The sequence below is a fragment of the Ochlerotatus camptorhynchus genome, unplaced genomic scaffold (genome assembly GCF_037179485.1).
Source record: "Ochlerotatus camptorhynchus isolate MF236.1 unplaced genomic scaffold, CSIRO-AGI_Acam_v1.1 ptg000192l, whole genome shotgun sequence".
Classification (NCBI taxonomy): domain Eukaryota; kingdom Metazoa; phylum Arthropoda; class Insecta; order Diptera; family Culicidae; genus Ochlerotatus; species Ochlerotatus camptorhynchus.
Genome location: NW_027040682.1, coordinates 3181080 through 3208604, shown reverse-complemented (window position 1 = coordinate 3208604; position 27525 = coordinate 3181080). Strand labels below are relative to the sequence as shown.

At 39.5% G+C, this 27525-nt stretch overlaps 3 protein-coding genes and 1 pseudogene across 3 annotated transcripts; 2 read left to right on the top strand and 2 right to left on the bottom strand.

Moving 5' to 3' along the window:
• Window positions 1-186: 186 nt before the first annotated feature.
• On the top strand, window positions 187-25434 carry LOC135702390 (transmembrane protein 42). Its single transcript, XM_065223439.1, has 3 exons — window positions 187-338; window positions 25059-25205; window positions 25269-25434. Exons 1-3 carry the CDS (start codon window positions 219-221, stop codon window positions 25407-25409), a joined length of 408 nt encoding a protein of 135 aa, XP_065079511.1. The 5' UTR covers window positions 187-218; the 3' UTR covers window positions 25410-25434.
• LOC135702350 (AMP deaminase 2-like) lies at window positions 6800-9487 on the bottom strand (annotated as a pseudogene).
• Window positions 10044-11473, top strand: LOC135702338 (uncharacterized). Its single transcript, XM_065223362.1, has one exon. It carries the CDS (start codon window positions 10218-10220, stop codon window positions 11226-11228), a length of 1011 nt encoding a protein of 336 aa, XP_065079434.1. The 5' UTR covers window positions 10044-10217; the 3' UTR covers window positions 11229-11473.
• On the bottom strand, window positions 25428-27525 carry LOC135702384 (uncharacterized). Its single transcript, XM_065223429.1, has 3 exons — window positions 27417-27525; window positions 26746-27194; window positions 25428-26086 (listed from the first exon to the last, which is right to left on the bottom strand). The coding sequence occupies exons 1-3, from the start codon at window positions 27481-27483 to the stop codon at window positions 25568-25570; spliced, it is 1035 nt and encodes a 344-aa protein (XP_065079501.1). The 5' UTR covers window positions 27484-27525; the 3' UTR covers window positions 25428-25567.

Sequence of the window (27525 nt, the reverse complement as noted above, 5' to 3'; positions counted from 1 at the left end):
GATTAGGTAAACTTTTCGCTAACTTGCTGGGCTTAAGGCGGGTATAAATTTTCTTGAATCGTACCCGGTGCGAAAAAAATCGATCGGTTTGTCGTCAATTCTGACATTCGCTTAGTTTGAAAATCGAATCACAACAGCCAAAACAAAAGATTTTGAAAGTATTCATTGTAGATTCAGTGGTTCAATAGAAGTGCTGAAAAGAGTTTTCCACAATCAAAATGAGTCAATCAAGACCATATTATGCCATTGTGTCCGGTTTGTGTGCATCATCAGCGAGTTTCTTTGGAAAATTAAGCTCCCTCGGTCAGCAGCTGGCCGAAAATGTTGGCAACAAAGAGGTTAGTACAACTCCGATAAAAATAATATGGGCTCGAACATCGCGGGTCAGGGTTGCTAGTACTGTTATTATAAATGAAAACTCAAAATCAATAAAATTCTTACACTCAAAAGATTTTCAAATCTAAATAGATTAAAAGTTACAGTGCAACTCTCCTGATCGACGCATAGATTGGTATAAAGGGAGAGAAAACTGACTTAGTATAAAAATGCTTTATGCAGTCAAATGTATAAAGTGCGAATATTCAAATTATGCATAAAGGGGATTTATTCCATGAATAGTATTTTTATGTGCTGGTCAGTGATATTTCCAATGTTATTAATTTTAAACATAATAATAATGTTACAGGAGCAAATTTATTGTCAATTATTATTTATCACAATAAATCATATAACATAAACTGGATTAATTAATAATGATATGCAGAAAATTTGAACCGATAAATAAGTGCAATAGTGGGTATCCAAAATGTTATCTGTGTGGTTTCTGTGAACATTGTTAGAGATGTGGCAACTTGGATCAGCTGCTATCCAGTGATTCCTCGTGTTGGTCGTTTTCATAAGATTGATATTGAAAGGACAGCCGAGTCTCCTAGCAAAATCTACACTACACATCCATCAACGGGGCAAACAATCTCTTGGCCTATGGTGATTTCAAAACTGTAGTCTTACGCTTCTAAAACTGTTCAAACGGTCTGATATCGATCCGCGCCAGTTTCGTTCAAGTTCTGAGTGTATTTATAGTTAGCCTCTTAGGGTCCAACATGCGGAAGAAATTGACCGTGATGGTTCAAACCGAATGGCGCTAGCGAGTGATTGGATTCAGGTTCATATTTTTTGGCGTTGTAACCGGCCTGGAAAGAGAGGATGTTTGGATCTAGTTTAGAGTTGGCACTTGGCAAGCGAAACTGTTCAAATTCACCGTACCAGCAGTTCTTCACCGTTTCAAAACCGGTCATCTTCATTCGGTGCCACGAAGGTCCTAAGCTTGCAAACATGGTGCAATTGAATTTTGGAGATTGTGGTACTTGGGCTCATTTGCTTGCCAACGTTGCTTGAAGCTAAAAACAAAATTATTATTCAAATATTCTTCTCAAATCTTAACTGATTCAATTCTTCAATACTAACTAAAGCTTTGTTTACTCCTTGGTGAACTATGGATAAAGACGAGGACAGGAGTTCCTATTCTTGATTGTAAACATATCCTGCAGCATGTGAAGCTCGACGAGAGGGCTGGAACGACAATGGAGTTTTTCCAAAACAGTTTTCGTCCTTCAGCACTTTTAATTCCTGCACAGCTTTGCTGTCAGTGGTATACACTGATCGAATTCTTCGCCAGTAGTCGTATAATTTTGATAAAATAAAATAATCGAATCAATGTATAAACATTCGTTATGCATAAAATGATTTAATTTTAATCTTATTTTAGTAATATTTTTGAGTGTACACGTTTCCCGAATAATAATGCATTCCTTCCAGTAAAGTTTTACGATTAATAGATCATTAATTTATCGTTACCAATTTCTTCTTTGATTATTATCACTGATTGCCTGCGAAAAGCGAATTCCCTAAAACAGATTTCAAAGTTGAATTTCATGTGGTCTCACGAAACGGTGTTTATTCAATCACCGCATGGTGAGGGTGGTGTTCTCAAGTACACAACGAAAGGCTACTTGCAAGCTGCAGCCCACATGACCGTCCTTAGAAGGAGGAAGAAGCCGCACAGCTATTGATCGGAATCAGTAGCTCTTCGTGCGTCGCTGTGGGCCATCTATGTCAAGTGCGTCATACTAAAGAGTGTAAACAGAGAGAACCCCGCTCAAATTCCTATTCCTACACAAAACACAAGCTCCTGCTGAAGTTAACAAATTAGATTTATTATATAAGACCCCGTAGTCCTACGTCACCATTGCGTACAACCCCATAGGGCTGTCCCTTGTAGTTTTAATTTGAATCCCGCTAATTTGGCCGCTGTGAAAATAATACAAATAATTCAAACGTCAATTAGGTCGTGGAATGGAGTAAAGCAAAATGAGCAAAATGGAACACAGCGAAACAAAAAATAAGGCTGCCAGAATGTTATACACAGCAAAAAAAAATGTAATATCGATCAATGTAATTCAAGCTGATGTATGAAATAATGATGTAATAGCAAAAAGTAGATACAATGTTACATCAATGGATGTAATTTTGTTCGCAAAATCGATGTACATCGTACAATGCGATATTACACAACCGATGGATTGACCTGGTTGCAGCAGTTTCGATGTAATATTCAACAACTTTTTTTGCTGTGTAAGCAATTTATAGTAGAAAGGAAAATGAATGTTAAAAACGTTCTGAAGTGTACCGTGATGCACCCTTATTCCAATTATAGTCGCTATATTCATAGTCTGGCGAATAGAATCTCGGGAACCAATTGAGTTGTCAAATAGCGGAACCAATCGAGCAAATCACGACCAACAACAGAAAAGAGCACATCAGCTATTGTGAACAAAACTTCGGAAACCCTTTTATCGTGACTCATGGCTCGCTTTCGCAAACTAACACCATATTTGGGTTGGGGCAAGTTTCCCCTATCCGATGATGCTGGTAATTTGCGTTCGATTGGCGAGGAAAGAATAATCAACGTTTTGTTTATAAAAGTTGAAAGTACCTATTCAATTGTTGGTCTACAATATATTGAATTGGTTCCGCTTTTTGATAGATCGAAATTCTATCCGCTACACTATAGATATAGCGACTATAATTCCAATCAGCGCCTAACCATAGGCCCAACTCCGTTCACGTGGATCTAAGCATTGAAAATCAAGCCGATTTGTCGTGAAACATCATTCAAACTATGTAAACATGCACTAAACTAAGGGATAACCAACTCTGCACACTGTGCCGAAACACAGCATGGCACACTGTTCGGCGTACCAGGACACATGTTGACAAGTAGTACACAAACAATATAATATAAAAAGGCATCACTGTCACGTCAAAACTCGTTTTGCCAACCGCTAAGGTTGACTACTTCGTTTACTCCATTGGGCTTCACAATGGATTCGAAAAAATCCAAGGGAGTAATTTCCGAGGTATTTTCTGCACTTTGAATCTCGTCAAAATCAACATATCTTATCCGATTTGTAGCAAAACTCCCAGTGGCTAGTGATTTCGTCCAGAACAGCCAGAAGTTCTACCACATTGTTGTCGGTAGAGAAGGTCTTGTTGAAACGGCTGAAATGGGTTACCACCAGCGACGATTGGTCAAATGACTAAAACATGTGGTCTTCCAATATGACGGTACCAACAATCAATACGAAACTAACGATTTTGAATTGGCTCACTACTTCACTAGCCTATTGGTCCCAAGCAAATCGTTTAACGTACCCCATTCTAGTATAAATTCTAGTACTACACTATGTTTGTTTTGATTCGCTTTGAAAGTTTGACAGATAAAATGAGGGGTTCGTGGATTTTCCTATGTTTCGAGAGGTGCATCGATTAGCTCGAGACCGAAGATAGTACCAGAGCTGAGCCAAAAAGTTGAGCTCGTTTCTTCGGGACCTTCTGGTCTTAGAGTGACCTCTATGACGGTACGATATGGAATGCGAACGGCGAACTGTATGGACGAAAATCTTCTGAACAACGACAAAATTGTTCCGGCTGAGTCTTGCAGGTTCAATTATCGGTATTGCTAAGGGTCTTCCGGGTGGTTTCAGTTGGGTATGAACTTCGATGGGAAATCCACAGGACTTAAAAGGGATGTCCAGTGGCGTCCCGTAACCTCACTTTTTACCTGTGCACCAACTTTCAAAACCAGATTTAATGCCATATTCATACTCGAATCGGTTGAAAAATAAACTTAATCTTGAATAAACTCGAAACTTCATAATCTCGATATCTATCCATTGCATGCAATATTTTGATAATTGTTTATGTTTTGAGAGTTGGTGCACAGGTAGATTGAGGTTAAGGAAACGCCACTGGGGATGTCGAAACGTATTAACCTCAGATCTGGACACTTAATCTAGTTCGGTAAAATCTCCAACAGCCGATTACCTCGGCATTTACTTTTGCTGATATCTCTGCAAAATATCTGTTTGTTAGCTGATATCTCAGCAAAATGTTATTTGTTAGCTGAGTCTCGGCAATTGTGTTACTGAATCTCAGCAAAATAAATTGCAGAACTGCTCGGCTGTTGGAATCTCGGCGAAAAAATTTAAGTGTGTATGGTTGCCTTAACGCAATAGTTCAAGTACATTAAATTCCAACAGTCCGACATCAAGCACATACCCATCATTCACGATCCGGCCATTTTGTCGATGCATCTCTGTCATCATCCTTCTGTTGAACTAGTTTGTCACAAGAGACCCCGATCAGGTGGCTTACCGATCAGTTCTCATAAGGTCTGTAAGGCCTTACTCAATCTCTACAATTTACGCGGTAGAGGGGGTTTCGCTGGGGTAAACGGTTCCCACATGACGACTCTAAGCACCCTGCTGTTTGGCAAGAGTCCATGGGTGTGCAGATGAGGAACAATAACCACAGGGTCCTGCCTGCAGTAGCTTATCTGGTTCACAGGCCATTTCCAAAGTATGACTGATCTGGAGTGGGGGGATATTTGATGGTTTTCATCGGTGGTACAATTGGTTTTCATTGGTAGTACATTGCATAGGGTACCAAAACTACATAAGATCATGAACTTGCTAAGTTTGAATATGTGTAATTGGGTGGTGGTGGTAGGAGACACCATAACCAGCGGCACGATCGACTTGGATGATATCTTCGAGGTTATGTACTTCTGAGTGAGTCGATCAGATGAACTGGTTCGAAGATGTTGTTTCTAAGGTGGGATTGAACTTACACCCATTCGCGTTCTGGTTTCGCTTTGGTCGGGGAATATTTAATATGCATCTGAAGGAAATTTCCTCGACCATCAATCAGGTTACACCTTCGTTTCTGCACACGTTTCTTTTGAACGGGTTGAATTTGCTCTTCCACTACCCGCTCCGCTCTCGTTCAAATAAGAATGATGCTGTAATGATGAAGTAAAATTTTGACAACCTTGGCTAAGGCTCTGAACCATTTGGCGATTTTTATTTTAACTTTTGGTTAAAATTTGACAGATGGAAAGTTATCGATGAACCCTGCTATCCGAACATAGTTATTTCTGACAGACAAGAAGTTAAATTTTGACAACCGTGGGTCGAAAACCGGTAGATCGACAGCACGGGGATTTTCGAACATAGAAAATAACTTTCGAAATGTCACTTTTAATCATGAGTTAAATTTAACTCGGCAAATGGTTCACAGCCTTAGGCACTGAACCATTTGGCGAATTTTTAACTTTTGGTTAAAATTTGTCAAATGAAAAGTTCTCGATTTACCCTGCTCTCCGCGAGGCTCTCCGAGCATGGTTATTTCTGACAGACAAGAAGTTAAATTTTGACAACCGGTCGATCGACGGGGATTTTCGAACATGGAAAATAACTTAATACACACTTAACAGCTTTAATGTTTGCCATAAACCATCAATGAAATTGAAAATGTAAACGCAATCGCAAAACTTGTTTTCACAGCTTTCGGCACAACTAAATCTCGCGGAGCAGATTACGGTGTGTAGATTTAAATACCCCTTGCACTGACTCCACAATTATGGACCACCAACAAATATGGATTACTTCAATTTGATTAACACGCTAGACTGACTGAATTATTTTTAGCTGATCCATAATTTTTTGGTCAGTGGATGTAAAACTAAATCACTGTTGTCAAATCGTTTTGATATTCAGTGTTTTGATTTGAAGTTAGGCGCTGATTGGAATTAGGGTGCCTCACTGCACTTATAAAAATGTTCTATAATTACTTGCTGAGAAGCAAAGTAACATGTTGAACCTAGTTCGCTGATGGCTTTTGGTCTGTTTCTTGTTTGGACGAATGAATTGTTCGACAGTGGAGACATGGCGATTCCTGAGGGGAGAAATATCTGTCATCAATTGAATGTCCAACACACACACCACAAACGAAGTTACAGACGGAGCGGCTCGAAAACTTTGGTGACTAACCTGCTATTGCAATTTTACAGTGTACCACATGGCAACACCACTACTACTGGATTGTACCACATGGCAACACTACTACTGGATTGAACTAGCATTTTCACCAAATGTACTAGAATGTTTTGGTTCTATCTCTTTCACTCTACTCAACACTGAAATGCATAAAAAAATGACAAAATGATACACTCTTTGCACACTGTCAAAGAATCATTGTACACAAAATCAACTTTGTGCAAAACCAAAACAAAAATACTATCCCATCTGGTGGGTGATGGGACAAGCTTCTAAGAAAATTCTATTACAGCGAACTACATTGTTTTAATTGATTTCTTCGCCAGTTAGTCGTCTGTCACTTCGTTTGTGCACACACTGTCCAACGAAACATCTTACCGATTTGTGCGAGATAGTACAGATAGTTAGTTATCTTTATTAAGGAGACTTTGAGCCGAACGCTGCAACCCATGGGAGATGTTCTCCACCATCATCGTCGCACACTAAATGCTGCACTGGGCTGGCCTCGCCCAACATGCGGCCGCAGGACGAAAGTATTCATGCTCTGCTCCGAGCGGAAATGATTCAGCACTATCATGTTGGCGTACGTGTAGTATATGTAGTGCGCGTATGGTGGGTTCTCGTTCTCCGTCCACTGATCCGGCGTGGTCACGTCCCCATCGAACAGTGGATTCTCCGGTTTGGACTCGTCATCGACGGAATCGAACCCAATCATGTACTACAGGAACTTTTGCAACTCCGGATGTTGGTTCGGGTTGTTTGTGGCGTCGAACAGCGGGTTTGAAAATGTTGTCCAAAATCTGCTGGAACGAGCTCATCAGCTGGTTGGTCTTGAAGATGTCCCTGTGTGTGTGTGTGTCATCCTCTATCCCTCACCCAGCCGGGGGCGTTGGACAAATAGAACTGCGAATAATTTGATCAAATCTCATGCTCCGTAATGGCAACAATCAATACGAAACTAACGATTTTAAATTGGCTCACTACTTGACTAGCCTATTGGTCCCAAGCAAACGATTAACGTACACCATTCTAGTCGAAATTCTAGTACTATGCAATGTTTGTTTTGATTCGCTATGAAAGTTTGACAGATAAAATGAGGGGTTATTGGTTTTTCCTATGTTTCGAGGGGTGAATCGATTAGCTTGGGACCGAGAAGAGTACCAGAGCTGAGCCAAAAAGTTGAGCACGTTATTTCGGGACCTTCTAGTCTTAGAGTTACCTCTATGGTAATGGTGCCCTTTATGTTGTGAAGACTAGTACTTCAAAAAGGGTAACTTTTGAGGCAAGACAGGGTGTCCTCAACAAGTTAAGGGAACAGGATGTACTAGATGTCCACAACAGGTACAGCAAAACATCACATAGACGCCCTTATTCACACTAACTACTCAGGGGATAGAAGGTCAAGAAGAGCCACCGCCGCCAACTAAAGCTTGAACCGGGTACCTGCCCTAATAAAAATTGTATGGTTAATTTGCTTAACGACGTGTTCTGGGTATCATCCAAACCATTTGTGGAATAATTCAATGATTTGGGTTATCGTTCGTTTATGGTTATTTTTTATTAGGGTGGGACTCCCACGATATACCCGTGGCAATGGTCAGCAGACGATGCCCTGTGCGTATTTAGTATGTAATATGTTTTATTTTGATACACAAAATGTTTGAAGCCGTGCGTCATCTAAACCATAATTTGCATCACCACAAATACACTTGTCAACAATCTTCAACTGGAACGTACTCACCAAATCACTTCACCCGGGAGCGCATTTCCGATGCTTCAACGCATATTTTTCTCTCCACTCCAACCACACAACAACCAAATATCACTTTTCTTCACTTTTCTTTTTCAAGACACTACGTACACAAAAGCAATGCACATCGCAAAACCCTAACAATAGATCAGCGCCGTGCTCATCACCGCGTAAATAAACAGAAATTAAAATTTTCACTCGCGATGCAACAAATTTCTGGTCCGGGAGAAACAATCAAACCACGCAGCGCCAAATCTTCTGATGCTTGCAATTTTGCAAACATGATGAATCATGTTTTCTTTCTTGATTCTAAAACTTCTCGGAAAGCGAGAAAACCACCACTCGCACACGTATAACCGTCCGGGAGGCAGAGTGCCAGCGCTAATCCGGCAAATGCAGCCGAAAACTATGAAAGAGAATGCACGCACAAAACAGAGACCAAAGTTAGACGCAACCGTATCCAAAGGCGTTCGAAACTCGACTCCTGGTTGGTCTTGAAGATGTCCCTGGAAGATAAATTTGATTTGTTAGAATCGTCATGCTTGAAACAAAGGACCTCCCCACCCAGTAACTTTCTAAAGTCTAGGAATTTGAATCAACCAGCGGATGTTGTTTGAGTACACGTTTCCGTCGATGGCCCACTTGGCCAGTTTATACCACTCGTCCGGCGACTTGCCGTAGATCGAAAGGCGCAGTTCGGCGTTCTGGTACTTGCTTTCATCAAAGTCGCTGGCCACCTCCTCGAGGGGGGGGGGGGGGGTTGGTCCCGAACAATCAAACAAAAAGCTGCGAATACAAAATTGCGAGGCCAAAAGTCAATGTGAGACTGAAACGATATGAAAATGTAGCGCATGACAGTTGTTGTGGCTGATGTTATTTTCTTTTATGATATGTATGATGAATCATCCCATTTAATGTTAATTAAATGTTAAAGCAATCGGATAGCTCTGAATGATTTATCATGCAATGACGACATGGTAAATTCGCTCAGTGTAACCAATTGACAGCTCGCTCCTAGAGTCGGTGTATAATGAGTCACGCCAAGAGAAAAACAGTTGAACTCGCATCACGGTTTTCGAAAGATTCCAATTCATTTCACTTGGCAACAGAGGACTTCTACAACAACTTCAAATGACTTCTAGCGAGAGAAAAAATACTGCGGCTGTAGTAAATCATTATATCAGTGATTTTGTCAAATTATCTTAACAAAAAATAGTAGAAATTCTCATTACTAATCATTACCGAGCGTATCCCATGACAATTTAACGCTCACTGCGTGTTTATGCTCATTTCTTCGATTATATTTTATATTTTATTGCAATACCTTTCGGGAACCTTTCATAGCGTCGTAATGTTTATTTACTTTGCACGATAGGTAGTCGCTTGGACAGTTCAATAGGTAGACTTGGCTCCACTCTTGGCGTGACTCATTATACACCGACTCTACTCGCTCCCATACAAAATCCTACCAAGGGGCGCTAATATGGTGTTTTTTTCTCAATATAATCGCACTTATTCAAAATAGTGTCAATGTATAGGGATGAACTTCTGAAAATCAGTTCCATTTTTAATGCGGATTTAACCTACGAATACGCATTTAGATCAATATCCTTAAAAAAAAACAAATTATCTCTCAATTATGCTAACCATGAATCGCAATATTTAAAAATATTCTAGTTTTTGAAATGGGTTTATAATTTTTTTAGATTTGATTAATCTTGTTCGAAATTTAAGATTCATTTTTCTCAGTTCAAGCACATTGCGACATTGGCCCTTATTCCAGCTGTATCTAGAAATGTTCACAGAACTCCATCGTTCGTCTCCATCAATTTCGCAGTGGGCGAGTAAAGCGCTTTTCGTTCGTGAAACTGTCATTTTTCTCATAATCCCAGAATCAAAATTATTTCATGACACTCGCGAGTGTTTGTTTGTGATTGTTTGAAAAGTTGTTGGATTTGGAAAATTATTTGCTTCGTATAGCTGGCGCAAAAAAAAAGCCTACCGCAGCTAAATAAAATCTTCTAAAATCTACGCCAGCACCACCGTTTGCGCGTTTGTCAGCCGCTTTCGAAATGGGTCCCACCAAAATGACACCGGAGGACCAGCAGTTCAACATCAACTTTGTCGCCGAAGTGGAGAAGCACCCGTGCCTGTTCGATAGCAACAGCACGGAGTACAAACAGGCCCAGGTTCAGGATAAGGCTTGGGTTGCGGTTTCCGCGAGCGTCGGCGAGGGCGTTGATTTGTGCAAAAAGCGCTGGAGGAACCTGAGATGTTGCATGACGCGGTACTTGAAGTCGGTTCGGGACAATATCGATAGCGCGGCTAACCTGAGGAGGAAACCGTACTATTTGTACAATCATATGCAATTTGTTGTACCTTACTTGAAGATGAAAGATGGTGATACTGCTACGTATGAATCGGAGGACTCGGCATGGATCAAGAATAACAATAGCGGCGATATGGGGGATATGCTTAAGCCAGAGGAAGAGGTCGAGGAGGAAGAGGATCACGAAATTGAAACAATTGACGTTCAGGAAGAAGATCACCAACAGATCAAGCAAAGTATAATCCAGTCGATTAAGATACTTCCTATGGGCCAGGAAAGCCAGACCCAGGAGACGACCACCACGTATGAAATCATCGAAGCAACTCCTTCCAAACAAGCGCGTCTTGAAGCCGTGCATGTCACGCCGGAGTCCACTTCCAAGTCACAGTCACAGCACCAGTCTACGCCGCATATAATCAAGACGAAAGCGGACGGCAACGTCAAGCACTACACCTACGCAACAGTAACGGCGGCCCCGCAAACGACTGCAAGCACCATGTACACTTCTACTCCCACAATCACGGGTCAGTACACGCTACAGCAAGCGCCCAGCTCCAGCTCCAATCATCAGCGGCAACAGTCGTTGTCGTCTTCGGTGCAGCAGCAGCAGCTAGCCGCCAATGCCGCGGCCGATGCGGACAACAACTTCTTCAAGAGTCTCATTCCCGACATCCAGTCGATGAGCATGGACCAGAAGCGGAAGCTGAAGATTGGCATTCTGCGGCTGATCGACGAGATACTGAGCACAACGTAAAATGCGGGCGGCTTCGGGATGAGGCCGGCGCGCTGAGATTCGCGTATTGTACAATGATGTCATGTTGGAGCGTCGTTAGTTTAGTAGTGCTTCTTGGCTCTTCTTTTTTTTTCTCTTCTGAGAATAGGTATGATTTTCGTTGTAGTTTGCGTCAATTTTTATTTTTTTTTCTTATTAACTAGTAGGTACTAAAAAGTTTAGTAGAAGTAGCAATTTTCTGCCGCAAAATATTTTCCTTTTCAAAAAAATGTATCTCAATCTATTATTATATCAAAATGTGTACAAGTGTAATTTTAATTGATACATGGTAAATAAAGTTTCATTTTAACAGTAAGACAGATTATTGTCATCTTTTCCGAAAGTTTGTGTTAGATGGAACTCTTAACAAACGTTTTAAACGTATAAAGGAGACAGAATCATGTGCGGGGTATGGAACAATCATTTAAGACACCTTTCTATAGAATTAAAATTCTGAGTACCACTCCAGGAGATCTTCGAAGGAATTCGAAAAAGTTTTCCAATAGAGTTTGCCGAAAAAAATATTAGCAGAAATCTAAGGAATTTGTGAGGAGAAATGCAAATGAATTCTTAGGAGACTTGCTATGTGAGTAGAATTCCAATGGAAGGAGTGACATTCAAGAGGAAATCTTACGTGAATTCAATGAACAATATGCGAATCTTTCCAAAGGTTTTCTTACTGAGGAGAATGTCAAGGTAATTCCGAGAAAATTTCAAAGAAATTTGAATTCGGGGATAGGTCCAACGAAATTTTGAGGAATATTTCAATGGAATTGCCAGAAATTCAAAAAAGCGTTCAAAGTGAATTTCTAGAATAATTCCATGAGAGTTTCGTGAGAATACAAAGCGAATGCTGAGGAGAACTCCAAGAATATGGAATGGACTTCAGAACTACTTGATGGTTCCCTAAATTTTCCTGAAGTTAATGAAACTGCCTTGAAGTTCTTTTGTAGTTAGTAGGAGATGAACCAGCCTGCGGCTGTAAATCTCCTAAATAGACATAATAAAAAAAAAATCTTTTGTAGTTTGAGAAACTTGTCTGATGCTCCTGAATTCCTCTGAGGTTATTTGTTCTTGCCTGAAGTTCTCGAAACTTCTCTAATTTATTTTGCAGTTCTCATGAAGCTTGTTGCACTGCCCGAAATTTAATTGAACTGTCCTAAAAATGTGTGTCGCCGCCAAAAGCTACTTTCTTCTCCGGTTAGGGAGAGTCTTTCGCTTACTAGGTCAGACACTGTTTCTCGATTCTAGGAGCTACTTTTTTCTCCGGTTAAGGAGAGATGTTTTCACTTCTAGGCCGAAAGTTCTTTCGGATTCAAAAAGAGAAGAATCTGGAGTAACCTACGAAACTTGATTTTATTCAACAAAATTGTACAAAGTGATCTTACGGCTCTGTGTTGCATTAGAAACATATAATTATGTAAAACTTTTACATGATTTGTCCAGGGTTTAACATATCCCTTACAATACCGATCTTTAACATAATTTGCCTATTCTAATTAGCTAGGATTCCGATCGCCCTTGAAAGGGTAAATTTGTGTTGTTTAGACCTTATAGCATACCATGCGTGGGCGTGTTTATCCCACTTGAACGCAGAAACATTCCTAAATAAATACTGCAGTTAGATTATGTAAAACGAGCTCTCACTCCTTTTGCCCTACTTTTCATTTCATATTCTTGGCCTTGGTATCAACGTCAGCTAGGGCTACCCTAATAAAAAATAACCATAAACGAACGATAACCCAAATCATTGAACTATTCCACAAATGGTTTGGATGATACCCAGAACACGTCGTTAAGCAAATTAACCATACAATTTTTATTAGGGTATGCAAACGAGATGCAATTATGTGGTTATCTTATGGTTTTGGTTTTAAATTAATTGCCTCGCGGTAACAATGTGTAAGCATCCTTTAACTTTGAACTTATGTAAAGACCTTAATAATTATCTGAGCATCTTAGTATCTCTGATCTTCTCTGAAAATCTGGGAACTTCTTAAAAATTTCCGCTAATTTTCTGAAACTGATGGAACTGAACTCCCTCTATTTTTGGAGCTTACTAAACTTCTTTGAAATACTCTCGCATTTTGCTAATGTTTATGAAAGTTTGTTACACTTCTATGAAGTTCTCGAAATGTTTCTGAAGATCTCTGCTGCACTTCTGTGAAGCTTTCGAAGTTTTTCTGAAATTTCTGCTTCCGCAATTTTCTTGGAATCAAAACGAAATAATTAATATACCTAGTTTGTTTTTTTTTTTTTTTTTTTAACTCTTTATTTGTTCCAAATTCAAAATAAATTACATTTCATTTTAAACTAGGTGCTCCAGTTACTGCAGTAACGTACCAGCCTTAATTGTTATGATATATATCTAAGTGTTTTTACATTGTTCATGTCTTGGCAATTCAGTATTTTAAACAGGTTTTTTAACCTGCATGTCAGTATAACAATTGATATCTTAAAACTAAAAACTAAAACTAAATCTTATCTAAGTATAAAGGGAATTAATCGTTGCAATTGAGGATTGCAACGATTTTTGCCTGAAATTATTAATTATTTTGTTGGACATTTGTGCTAAAGTCTCAACATTCGAAATTCTATGTACTACGGTTGTACTGTACCAGGGAGGCAACTTCAAAATCATTTTCAGAATTTTGTTCTGAATCCTTTGAAGTGCTTTTTTCCTGGTAGTGCAGCAACTAGACCATATTGGTACAGCGTAAAGCATGGCCGGTCTAAAAACTTGTTTAAATATTAGAAGTTTATTCGTCAGGCAAAGTTTGGATTTCCTGTTTATAAGAGGATACAAACATTTAATATATTTGTTACATTTGGCTTGAATGCCCTCAATGTGATCTTTAAAAGTTAATTTTTGGTCAAGTATTAATCCAAGATATTTCACTTGGTTTGACCAGGAAATTGGAACTCCGTTCATAGTGACTATGTGACTACTACTAGGTTTCAAAAACGAAGCTCTAGGCTTATGTGGAAATATTATAAGTTGAGTTTTGGAAGCGTTGGGAGAAATCTTCCATTTTTGTAAATAAGAAGAGAAAATATCTAAACTTTTCTGCAGTCTGCTGCAAATAACACGAAGACTTCTTCCTTTAGCGGAAATGCCTGTGTCATCAGCGAACAAAGATTTGTGACAACCCTGAGGCAAATCAGGGAGATCCGAAGTGAAAATGTTATACAATATAGGCCCAAGAATGCTACCCTGAGGAACTCCTGCTCTAACAGGTAGTCGATTAGATTTGGAATTTTGATAATTTACCTGCAGAGTTCTGTCAGTTAAATAATTTTGAACTAATTTCATAATGTAAAGTGGAAAATTAAACTTTTTCAATTTAGCAATCAAACCTTCATGCCAAACACTGTCGAATGCTTTTTCTATGTCTAGAAGAGCAACTCCAGTTGAGTGGCCTTCAGATTTGTTTGAACGAATTAAATTGGTAACTCTCAAGAGTTGATGAGTAGTTGAATGCCCATGGCGAAATCCAAACTGCTCATCTGCAAAAATTGAGTTCGTATTGATGTGAAGCATCATTCTATTCAAAATTATCTTTTCAAAAAGTTTACTTATTGAAGAAAGCAAACTTATTGGACGGTAGCTAGAAGCTTCAGCTGGATTTTTATCCGGCTTCAAAATTGGAACAACTTTTGCATTTTTCCATTTATCAGGAAAGTATGCCAAATGGAAACATCTGTTAAATAATTTTACCAAGAAAGACAAGGTACTCTCTGGGAGTTTTTTGATGAGGATATAGAAAATTCCATCATCACCTGGAGCTTTCATATTTTGAAAATTTTTAGTTATAGACCTTACTTCGTCCAAATCAGTCCCCCAGGAATCATCAAAAATATTTTCCCGAGAGAAAATATTCAGAAAATCCCGAGCAACCTGATTCTCAATAGGACTAGTAAGACCCAAACTGAAATTATGGGAACTCTCGAATTGCTTAGCAAGTTTCTGAGCTTTTTCCAAATTTGTGATCAAAATTTTACCACCTTCTTTAAGCGCTGGAATAGGCTTTTGAGGTTTTTTCAAAATTTTTGTGAGTTTCCAAAAGGGTTTGGAACTCGGGTCTAATTTAGAAACATTATTTTCAAAAGTTTTGTTCCTCAGGGCAGAGAATCGCTTTTTAATTTGTTTTTGCAAATCCCGCCAGATAACTTTCATGGCAGGATCGCGTGTTCTTTGATATTGTCTCCTACGGACATTTTTAAGACGGATCAAGAGCTGAAGGTCATCGTCTATTATAATTGAATCGAATTTAACCTCGCATTTTGGTACTGAGGCAGCTCTTGCTTCAACTATAGAAGTAGTCAGAGATTCAAGAGCATAATTAATTTCATCTTTGGTTTGCAAAGGAATGTTTGGATCGAAGTTATATTCCATAAATGTTCGATACTGCTCCCAATCAGCTCTATGGTAATTGAAAGTAGAGCTGTTGGGATTACAAATTATTTCTTGGGATATTTCAAAAGTTACTGGAAGGTGATCAGAACCGAAGTCAGCATGGGTAACCAATTGGCTACAAAGTTGACATGAATCAGTTAAGACCAAATCAATAGTGGAGGGATTTCTTGCAGAAGAAAAGCATGTTGGGCTGTTTGGATATTGAATAGTGTAATAACCTGCAGAACAATCATCAAACACAATATTACCATTGGAATTGCTTTGAGCATTATTCCATGAGCGGTGTTTTGCATTAAAATCACCAATAATGAAGAATTTAGACCTATGACGGGTAAGTTTCTGGAGGTCACCCTTGAGAAAATTCTTTTGCTGGCCTACGCATTGGAATGGCAAATAGGCAGCTATAAACGTAAGTTGTCCAAATTTTGTTTCAACAGAAACCCCCAATGTTTCAAAAACTTTGGTTTCAAATGAAGAAAGAATTTTATGTTTGATTCGTCTATGAATAATGATGGCAACGCCACCACAGGGTCCATCAAGACGATCATTTCTATAAATCAAGTAGTTTGCGTCCTTCTTAACCTTATGGGCAGGTTTAAGGAACGTTTCAGTTATAACGGCAATGTGCACGTTATGAACTCTTAAAAAGTTAAATAGCTCGTCTTCATTATCTTTAAGAGATCGAGCATTCCAATTTACAATATTTAATGCTTTAAAATCCATTACTGAATTTTAAAGTCATGACAATATTATTTGCAAATTTTACTCCAGTTTGAATAGCATCAAACATGGAGTTAGATTTAAGCATATCAGAAATCATGTCAATTAATGAATTCTGTAAAAATTCCATTTTGGGGGCAGTAATGCTGCCTAAGTCAAAATTGTCAAAATTTCCATTAGAACGTTGGTTAGTATTTTGATTTCTACCCGCTGCAATAGCAGCATAGGTAGCTCCATTAACTCGCTGAACATTGTTAGCAGCGAGGGGAGTAGGTACAGATGAAACATTTGAAGCAGGGGTGATATTTGTACCTACGGGTACGAATGTGGAATTTGTTCCTCGCTGACCGTTGTTAACAGCAGAGGAATTTGTACCTGGTCGGAAACGTGGAGCGTTTCCTACCTGTCGGTTAGAACGAGATTGTAGGATCGCTTTGCGAGTCTTACATTCCCAAAAATTGGATTTGTGGTTTTCACCACAATTTGAACATTTAAATTTCTTAGGATCTTCCTTCACAGGACAGTCGTCCTTTGCGTGAGAGGAATCACCACAATTCATGCATTTAGCTGGCATGTAGCAATTTTTAGTTCCGTGACCCCATCCCTGGCACTTACGGCACTGGGTGAGGTTTTGGAAATTTCCTCCAGTCTTCCTGAAGTGTTCCCACTTCACTCGGACATGGAGCATAAGGCTAGCTTTTTCCAAGGCCTTAAGGTTGTTTAGTTCACTAGACTTGAAGTGAACTAAATAAAAATCATTAGAAATCCCGTTGCGCGAATCGCCAGGACGGGATTTCATTTTCATTTTGATTACTTGGAGTGGCACAACTCCAAGTAATTTTGCCAGTTCATCTTTGATCTGATCCAGGGATTCACCACTGGGCAGTCCTTTCATGACAACCTTGAACACACGTTCAGTTTTGGTGTCGTAAGTAAAAAATTTGTGCTTCTTCTCAGTAAGATACTTGAGAAGACATTTAAATCCGTCCAAGGTTTCAGCCAATACACGGCATTCACCCCGACGTCCAATTTGTAGTGAAAACTTAACTTTCACGAAGTTCAAAAGTTCCATGCGAAGAGCATGGAAATCGGTAGTGGTTATCACAATAGGGGGAATCTTTTCCTTCTTGGCATTAAGCCGGGAAAGTTTACTAGAATTTTTCTTGGATGATGGATCATTCTCATCATCCGTGAGCAAATCAAATTGATTACTCAAATTAATTTCATCAGAAGGGGGGTCAAGTGTTTGCTCCTTTCTTTTGCGTTTAGGCGCCATGGCGGCAGTAAATTTTTATCCAAATCGACTTCGAAGCAGATTACTATAAGAATCTGAAGGATCGAAGAAGAATTTTCCAAATCGATATCCAAGAAGGATTACCTCGGGTAGGGTCCAAACAAGGATCGAAGAGGAATAAGAGTTGAACGAGGTAGAATTTTTTTTTTTTACAGGTTGAGCACTGAAAAGTGCTGTTTAAATTTGTTGTAGCTTTAGGTAGTAGAAACACTTCCTTCAGCAAAAAGCAAATAGATCCGCACGGCAAGAGAGCACGATGCGGACTGATACCTAGTTTGTTTTTGGAATTAACGGACTGCATTAAAAATACATTCTTTGCATGGAAAAATACCACTTACTTTTATTTTGTGTTTCTTGTAATGCATACACTCGGCAACTGACCGGAATCAAGTGTTGAATTTCGGCATTCGATGTTGTTGCTGTGGTGGATCGAGAGGTGCGTCGATACCAACACATACTCAATCAACAGGAAGCACGCACAACTTATGGATAGGCCGTTGACAAATAGTTGTACCTCGTCACAGTTCGCACTAACCCAAAGGTTTTGGATGAACCTCCTGCATACGTGCCAGCTCCCACTGCGTTGGTGGTGCATTATCATTCTTAACCTACACAAGCTGGCCCACTGATATCTTGGGGCGAACCGAACGCCACTTGGTACGTGGCTGCAAACTTCAGAGATATTCGTCCTTCCAACGTAACCATAGCTTGACGCAGTGAAAGTTCATGTTTAGCCAAAGGTCCAAACGATTCCGTGGAACGTGCTACGACCGATCTACGGTTCAGGAATTAGGTTGAGCGGTCGACTAACCAAAAAGTGACCAGGGGTCAGTGCCTCGCAGCTATCTGGTTTACTAGACAGAGAACACAATGGTCGACTGTTGAGGCAAGTCTCAATCTGGCACAGTTACACAGTTACAGCATAGAGGTAACTCTAAGACCACTGGGTCCCGAAGAAAATCATTATTATTTTTGGCTCACTCAGTACCAGAACAACGGTCCCAAGTAAAGAGCCTGAATTTATAAAGAGGCGACATCTTATCCATTTGACAGGTCTTCTGCTCGATTGGAATGACTTTTCCTATGACTTTGACAGACAATCGATTGTTCCAATTTTGACATGTCGTCTCTTTATAAATTTAGCCTCTTTAGTCCCAGCTATTTCACTCACCCCTGCATGTTCTGCATGAATCCACACACCCCTGATGTTATCTGTCAAACTTTCATAGCGAATTAAAACAAACATAGTGTAGTAATAGAATTTCAACTAGAATAGGGTACGTTAATCGTTTGCTTGGGACCAATAGGCTACTAAAGTGGTGAGCCAATTTAAAATCGTTAGTTTCGTATTGATTGTTGGTTACAGCTTCAGCTCCTAGCTCTGCTACCAAATAAAACTTCACACTCTTGACGGCCGCCTCCCATATCCCTCCCATGTGGGGTGCCAATGGTGGGTTGAACACCCACTTGATTCCGAAGTTCGAAAGATACCGCTCAGCTGGGTTTAGACAGGGCAAGTCAATTGATCAAGTCAGTTGAATTCAACTGACTTGAACACGAATTGAACGTGTAAACCATGCCATTCAACTGACTTGATCAACTCACTTGAATTGAAAAAAGTTGAACCAGGCTCAACTTTTCAAGCCAATTGAATTCAACTGAGTTGATCATTTGACTTGCCTACCCGAAAAAAAAATTACAGTGAAATTTTCAGTGGAAACAATGCTCTAACATTAATATTTATTGTCGACAATAAAAATGATTGTTATAATGTTGTACTCTTCCGAAAACGGCAAAACTGCTACCTAGCTGTACAATGAATGTACATAATAAAATGTTGTTACAATGATTTTTATCGTATTTTTCATTTATTTTATTGTTAACATGATTCGATCATGAACAATAATGAACAACTCTATTACAATAAAAATTGGTGTTACATTAAATATTGGTGTATTTTCATTGTGGTTTACTTCACGAACAATAAAAATAAATCTGATTGAAGCATGCAGACTATGAGAGGGTCAGCAACACTGCCAATGTAATCAAGATAGGCGCTGCTCGTATGGCTCTGGCTTTGACAGTTCGTTTGGCTCAAAACCAGGCAGTCCGCGTCCGCTCATATCTTATCCTAGACCCTCTCTAAAGCTTAATGGAGATCTTTTCCGTGCAGTCAATAATCATACAATAATAATAAAAAATTCCACCACTTGAAGATGTCAGGAAGGAACTCTCAGGTGGAAGCATATTTCATGGGCGATTCTCTCCAGTCGAATGCACTAACTTTATCAACGACGCTCAACCACCAAGGAGACGTGACCTAGGGATATCGTGCGCAGGGGAGTTGGCCTGCATTTCTCACAAGTTCCGGATCGAATCTCGATCCATAACCAGTAAAAAAAGGACCACCCGTAACAGACATACCACCCCCTTCCCTTCCCGGGGCAATGTTTTATTTTCTCGATTTATTTTTAAAGTCGATAAAGTAGATCTGTCAAGCCAACACATACACTCTAAAGTACACTGTTATTTTTATTAATCAATAAATTCGCCAACCAACAGTAAAATAACAATAATATATAATGTTATTGAAAAAAAATTATATTGGAAAATCACGAAAATTTCATTGTTAAGATACTTAACAACCCCCCTTTTTTATTGTAAATTTTCCATTTACCATGAAATTTATTGTTTTGTACAACATAAATCAAGGTAAATTTATTGTAGACGTAACAATATAAATCATTGTTAAGACAATAATTTTCGTCTTATTGTTACATTGTTTTTTAATGTATTTTTGTTGTTATTTTTTTTCGGGTAGTCTAAACTCAGCAGTATAACTATGCGATAGAATTTGTTCTCAGCTAAAACCGAGGTGGTAGAAGGAAAAGAGCAAATTGTTGGCAAGCTACTTCACGAAGTAAAGCCGAAGATGATACACGTGTGTTAATGGGTTTTTTTTTGTTATGTCTTTTCTCGATTCAGATCAAGCTATGTCCTCATCCATGTATATTGCAACAAAGCAGGCAAGCAATATATCATTATCCTTCTACCGCTCAGAGCGAGTTTGTCATAGTAGTTGTAGCAAACGTTTTGTCTGTATCGTTGGTTGCTTTACGTGTTTGGATTCGCTGCTCATCGCTTTATTGTGTATTCAGATTTGAGCGTGCATTAGCGGAGCGGAGCAAAATTTGCGTTGGCATGAAAGAGACAACCAGTACTTTTCTCCCTTTCGTACCTACGCAAAATCTCGCCCCGCACGTGAAATATCGCTCAGGACGGAATCCACCTTTAATCGCAAGGTATCCCGAATAGAAATTTACATTAGCCCACAAGCAGAAATAAGCGCGAGTCTTTGACAACTCAACATCATTTGTTTGTAAACAAAGGTGCATCCTATATCTACACCCAAAAATATTTCGGTGTACGGCAGTGTAGCACCGGTGTAGCTACACCGCAAAAACGAAAACGACAATAGAAAATCAAAACAAACATTGTGTAGTACTAGAATTTCGACTAGAATGGGGTACATTAATCGATTTGCTTGGGACCAATAGGCTAGTCAAGTAGTGTGCCAATTTAAAATCGATAGTTTCGTATTGATTGTTGATACTATGGCCCTCGCCATGGCCATTCTCAGCGCAGTCGGTAAAGGCGCAGCTACGAAGCAAGAACATGCTGCAGGTGGCTGGGATTGATTTTCAGTCCGGTTTAGGAATTTTTCGGGTTGGAAAATTTCTCGACCTTCCTGGACATAGAGCATGATTATATCAACCGGTGAAAACTAACGATTTTAAATTGGATCACTAGTTGAATAGCCTATTGGTCCCAAGCAAATCAATCAGCGTACCCCATTTTAGTCGAAATTCTCGTACTACACTATGTTTGTTTTGATTTTCTATGAAAGTTTGACAGATAAAATGAGGGGTTCGTGGATTTTCCTATATTTCGAAGGGTGCATCGATTAGCTTGGGACCGAAGATAGTACCAGAGCTGAGTCAAAAAGTTGAGCACGTTTCTTCGTGACCATCTGCACTAATAAAATTCCACACATTTTTATTGACGAATTTCCATGTCAAATTCCACATGAATTTCATGTGACCACACATAAACAGAATCCACCCTGAAGCACACATGAAATTTATGAGTCAAATAAATAGTATGTGTGGTTACACATGGCTTTTATGTGTACACATATTAAGTATGTGTCCGACACATAGATATCATTTGTTGATCACATTGCAAAAATTCAAGTGTGAGACACATAAAAACAATCTTTAAAATGTTATTAGTGTGGTCTTAGAGTTACCTCTATGATTATACCATAGAGGTAACTCTAAGACTAGTAGGTCCCGAAGAAACGTGCTCAACTTTTTGGCTCTGATGATATTAAAACTGGTCAAAAGATTTCTGAAATTTCTTAAAATTCTCTAGGCTGCTCTGAACTTCTCAGTATTTTTTATAAGATCTCGCAATTTTACTGAAATTAATTGAATGGCCTGAAATTAATTGAATAAACTTTACAAACGCTCACGGAACTAATTTTACCTGAATTTATCTGGACATCCCTGAAGTGTTCTATGCTTATCTGAAGTTCTCTAAATTTCTTTAATTTTTCGGAAAATTTTCCCTTAATTTCCTCACGCTTCTGAATTTTTCGAATCAATCATAGAATTCTCGGAATAATCAATAATTCTACGGAACTCCTTGTAAGTCGCTGCTAATTACATTTAGTTAATTTGATTGTTCTGAAGATATTTGATCGTGCTCGGACTTCGCTGAATATCATGAAACTATCTAAAAATATTTAAATTTCCTAGAACTTCTTCTTCTTCTTCGCATTTCAAGCTTATTGCATATCGCATATTAGCTTATTGCGTGCTCTCAACTTAGTGTTCTAGATTCACTTCCACAGTTATTAATTGAGAGCTTTCGATTCCTGTACCATTTTTGCATTGGTATAATCACGGTATAATTGTGTGGCAAGTCCAATCATACTTCTATGCCCAGGGAAGTCGAGAAATTTTCCAATCCGAAAAATTCCTAGACCGAACCGGGAATAGAACCCAGCCACCTCCAGCATGGCCTTGCTTTGTAGCTGCGCCTTTACCGACTGAGCTAAGGGAGGCCCTAGAAGTTCTTTGGAATAATAAGAAAATACTGGTGCTTGCTAAAAGTTGTCGCATTTTTTTAAATTTATGGAACTTCCTTAATATTCTCTAATCAACTTAGCTAAATTTTGACATTTTTAAGTTTAAAGTTTAAGTTAAGTTTAAGTTTACGAATTTCATAGCGCCTCATATCAACTGCAAAAACCCTGTTCCGTATACGTTGCGGAACTAGCAGCCATATTTTACGCAGTAGAGCAAATTGCCTCACTACCATCTGATCACTATTTTATTTTTACTGATAGCCTTAGCTCGTTGGAGACTATTCGATCAATGAGGCCGATGAAGCACTCCTCGTATTTCCTGACCGAAATCCGAGCTAAATTGAGTACTTTATCTAACTGCTCTTATACTATCACCTTAGTTTGGGTCCCATCTCATTGCTCAATTCCGGGTAATGAGAAAGCGGACTCGCTAGCTAAGGTGGATAGCGCCCAAGGCGATATTTTTGAGCGACAAATCGCCTTTGCGGAATTTTTTTCAATAACCCGTCAGCACGTCCTCACCAACTGGCAACAAAAATGGAATGAGAGTGATCTGGGAAGATGGTTACATTCTATTTTCCCACAGGTGTCGAACAAGCCATGGTTCAAAGGATGGGACATGAGCCGTGACTTTATACGTGTCATATCAAGGGTCATGTCCAATCACTACTCGTTAGACTCGCATTTCTTCCGAATCGGGCTCGCAGGCAGCAATTTGTGCGCTTGTGGTAGTGGCTATCACGATATCGACCACGTGCTTTGGTCATGCACCCTACATTGTGTTGCTAGATCCGAGTTATCCGCATCCCTCAGGGCCCGAGGAAAACAACCTATGCGGCCCGTTAGAGACATCTTGGCGAGCCGAGATCTCGAATATTTTAATTTAATTTATGTGTTTTTAAAACGGATCGATCTGAGGATTTAGTAGTTAGTGTCATCTTGTGTTCTCTCAAGTTGCTAGGTCTCCATCGGTGTACCCCCATGTTTGTCTTTTTCTCCAGTATGTCGCTTAGTTCTAGATCAAGAGCACATTGCTCTAAAAAACCTTGTGTTCTCAATCCCTACCCTGCCACCCGTTTGTTACAATTTGTTACCCCTAACCTCGAGAAAGCCGCGAGTAATCGGCCCCCGCTTTACTAACGTTAGTTTTAAGTAATTTTGTACCCAAACGATGAATATCGGCTCCGCAAAGCTACGGCAAATGAGCCTGGAAAAATAAACACATTAAAAAAAAAGTTTAAGTTTTGGTATTCTCGGAGCTGAAACTCTCTTGTCAAGCACTTTGTCAAGCAGTTTTGGCGGAACATTCTACCAGCAATTTCTCAAAACTGGACCAACAAATTACTATTTTTTAATGAAACGTTCAAATCTTAGCTACTTTTCTCGTGGATGTGGATGATAAAATCTCAAAATATTGTTTTATTTCGAAGTTCATTTTAACTGCTCGAATAAAGTGATTAGTCATTTTAACTGCTCGAATGAAGTGATTAATTCTATTGAAGATCTCGGTTTTGCTTTGAAATAAATGGAATCCTCGTAAACACCTTTAAACTTGTCTAACATTTTTTTTGGACTTCTGCGAAGTTCCTGAAATATTTCCGAAGTTCTCATAAATTCTCTGAAGGTCTCTGTATACTTCCCTGAATTGTTTGGAACATCATTAAATTTCATCAAAGCACATCATGGAACTATCCTGAATTTTTCTAAACTCACACTTATAGATCTTAAAACTGCTCCAAAAGTTTGTAGTACAGTTACGGAAACTGCCCTTGAGATCCATGAAATTTTGCCAAAAATCTCTGGATCTAGCTTTTCAGAGGTACTTAGAACTTCTTAAAACTTTCCACAATTTTTCTCAAGTTCTCTTGACCGCGGTGAAGTTCTAGGAACTTCTTAAAAGTTCAAATTGTTCAAAAATTAGAACAAAATTTAGTCATCGATTGGATTATCATATCCACGCAGAATGATAGATCTTGAAATAAATTCACGCCAAAAAAGTTTTTCTTCTTCTTTTTTCTTTACTATAGAGATTTTAAGCCATATGGCTAGTTCATCTCTTCCACGCTAAAAAAGTTGAAAATAGTGACTAATTACAAGAAAGAGTAAAAACCCTGTTTTGGATGATGAGATTAGGTCCCCTCCAAACGCGAAGCGGAAGGTTTCCGCCAATAGTATTGAAAGTTTTTGAAACTAAACACTGACCCAGAGCATACATTTTACCTTTTGCAGCTGGAACTATTAGCGCAGGTGCTGTGCATCGTCATAATGGTGCTTCTGAACGCTTGTGTCTGGCGATTCTTCGTCAAAGCCCTTCACACCAACGGTGGCACGCTGGTGGCGTCCTTGGTCAGTGCAGCTACGAACTACACCGTTTCGGTAAGTCACACTCATTTTCTAATAATTTCGTAATGCGTTTCAACGTTGACTTGTTGCAAAAAGGCACTCCTCGGGTGGCTAATATTCAATGAGAAAACTTCCTGCCTTTGGTGGATCGGAACGGCTCTGGTTCTGGGCGGTCTTTTGCTCATAGTGAGCGACGATGAAAGCGCAGCTCCGGACAAGGTGAAAAAGAAAGAATAAAACGCTGGTTGATAAAAAATAATCATATCAAAAATATATTCTTCGAAAGCCAAACTTTCTTTACAACCTAATGCAATAGCAATTTCACATGTTTTCTGAAAGTCTGCAACCAAATCACACAGATTGTAATAGGTAATTGGAGCATAATAAATAGCTGCTCATAGCGTGCTCCGGAGGGCAGTTTTCGTTCGGCTGATGGTGGCCGCAATGGGATTGATGATAACGTACAACGTAACGGCAATGATTCCGATCAGTAGTGCCAGTCGAACCTGTGCGTTGTTATCCTCCTGGAACCAGGCGGAGTATACTCCGAGGGCAATGGTTGCCGATGCTAAAATGTAGGTCACCGTTCCGGCAATTGCGTGCAGGATTTTGGAATAGATCGGTCGCATAAGGTGGCGCAGCTGGAAGCCATATTTGGCGAAAATACCTCCGCCGATAGACGTCAGCGTGAGGATGACCGTTGTGAAACCGAAAAGAGCGTGAGTCGTTTGCAAGTGTGCCTTTCCCATGCGTACTTTGTTGAGGAAGATGCACACGGAGGCGATCGATATGAGAATGCCCGCCAGTGCCTGCAGAACCCAGTGGATGAAGATTCGAGTTTTCTGGTGCTGTTTGTACGTCAGCAGATTCGCTCCGGACAGTGTAAGTACGGCCTGTGACATCAAGATGAAGTACTGTGAATGGGAAAGAAAACTCTTATAGCGATAAGAAGAACCAATTGACATTAAAGGTACCAGAAAAATCGGAAGAATTACAGTAATGACCCAATTTTGTCAGCCGTTCCGCGCATCGGACTTTTATTTTCTAATAACCGTGTTTCCAAATCTTTCTCTTTCGTAGAACATAAGAAAAGATTTTCAAAAGGGGGCTGACAACAACGGACCATTATTGTATTATAACTCATGTTTAAAAGAAGGAAAATTCTCCTAGTTATTAAATTCATATTTCGCATTCATCATTGCAAGTCAGAGGCTCACAAGTTTACCAAATTTCGGAATGTACAGGATAACACGAAGGAACTGCTCAAGTTAAAAAAAAAGTAAATACTCCTGGAACTTGGTATTAAATTCAGATTTCATATTCATCTTTCCAATCCAGAAACTCACAAGTTTTTTAAACACAGAATTTCTACAGGAAAATTATAAAAAAAAACTGCTCATGTTTAAAAGCAGAAAAGTTCTCCTAGATCATCAATAAGAACAAAATAAGAATCATTCAGTCATCTAATGGCCTTATGGACCTCCGTGAAATGTTGTACAACCCCACTCAGGCTAAACAAAACCCCCCAACGCACACACTCACTACATACAGCAGATGTTCCGCTCATACTCACCCCGATGCTCATCAAAGTCGGATGCCACGAAAACAGCACGGTAGCTTTGTAGAAGCAATGGTAAGTGATAAAACCGGCTATGGCAAACATTAGAAAGTTGGCCAACAAGTTCACCAGAAGCAGCTTCTTGCTCAACATTCTGACCGTGGATTGGTGTGCCGCCGCCGTTGTCGTTGTTATCTTGCCCTGCACCTGTTGCTTGTCCATATGTTGTGTCGAGTCTCTCCGAGCACCGTCACCGAAACCATCTGCTGCCGAAATGATTTCATCCGCTTCTACCTCATCCATCGCCGGCTCACTGATATGGTCACTATCACTCGTGCCGTTGTTGCGATAAGAAGGCTTTTTATTCTCACTGACTTGATCTGGGCCCTGTCCGAGCGGAGGAGGAGCAGTAGTTGAAGAATGATTGCGATCGCGACGACGATCGCCACTTTCTGTCGAATCAGCTGTGCGTGTGTTGGAGAGGAGAAACGGTGAAAACGTAAACAAAAATGACATCAAAGTTGACGTTTGTTTCGTATATCGATCAAACCGAAAGCAGGGTTGCATTTGATGTGATCGATGTGAATTTCAAATTCACATATCGAAGATCACAAACGAATTAAATGATTAATCCAAGGATTAATCACATCATAAAAATTGTTAAACAGGGATGCAATAAAACATACTGGAATTATTATCCAAAATCCTGATGTAAGGCACTATGGAATCACTTTCGTTTTCTTCGTTCTGCATCGCAGTAATTGTTGTCGCTTCTTGAGGTGAGATGAAACTGAA

What these genes read in the sequence shown, in the direction of transcription:
- LOC135702338 (XM_065223362.1), top strand. Translation starts at nt 10,218, where the DNA reads ATGGGTCCCACCAAAATGACACCGGAGGACCAGCAGTTCAACATCAAC.
- LOC135702384 (XM_065223429.1), bottom strand. Translation starts at nt 27,483, where the DNA reads ATGCAGAACGAAGAAAACGAAAGTGATTCCATAGTGCCTTACATCAGG. An exon ending in GATTTTGGATAATAATTCCA is followed by an intron (nt 27,195 to 27,416) that starts GTATGTTTTATT and finishes ACACACGCACAG; the next exon opens with CTGATTCGACAGAAAGTGGC. An exon ending in CGACTTTGATGAGCATCGGG is followed by an intron (nt 26,087 to 26,745) that starts GTGAGTATGAGC and finishes TCCCATTCACAG; the next exon opens with TACTTCATCTTGATGTCACA.
- LOC135702390 (XM_065223439.1), top strand. Translation starts at nt 219, where the DNA reads ATGAGTCAATCAAGACCATATTATGCCATTGTGTCCGGTTTGTGTGCA. An exon ending in AAAATGTTGGCAACAAAGAG is followed by an intron (nt 339 to 25,058) that starts GTTAGTACAACT and finishes TACCTTTTGCAG; the next exon opens with CTGGAACTATTAGCGCAGGT. An exon ending in CTACGAACTACACCGTTTCG is followed by an intron (nt 25,206 to 25,268) that starts GTAAGTCACACT and finishes TGTTGCAAAAAG; the next exon opens with GCACTCCTCGGGTGGCTAAT.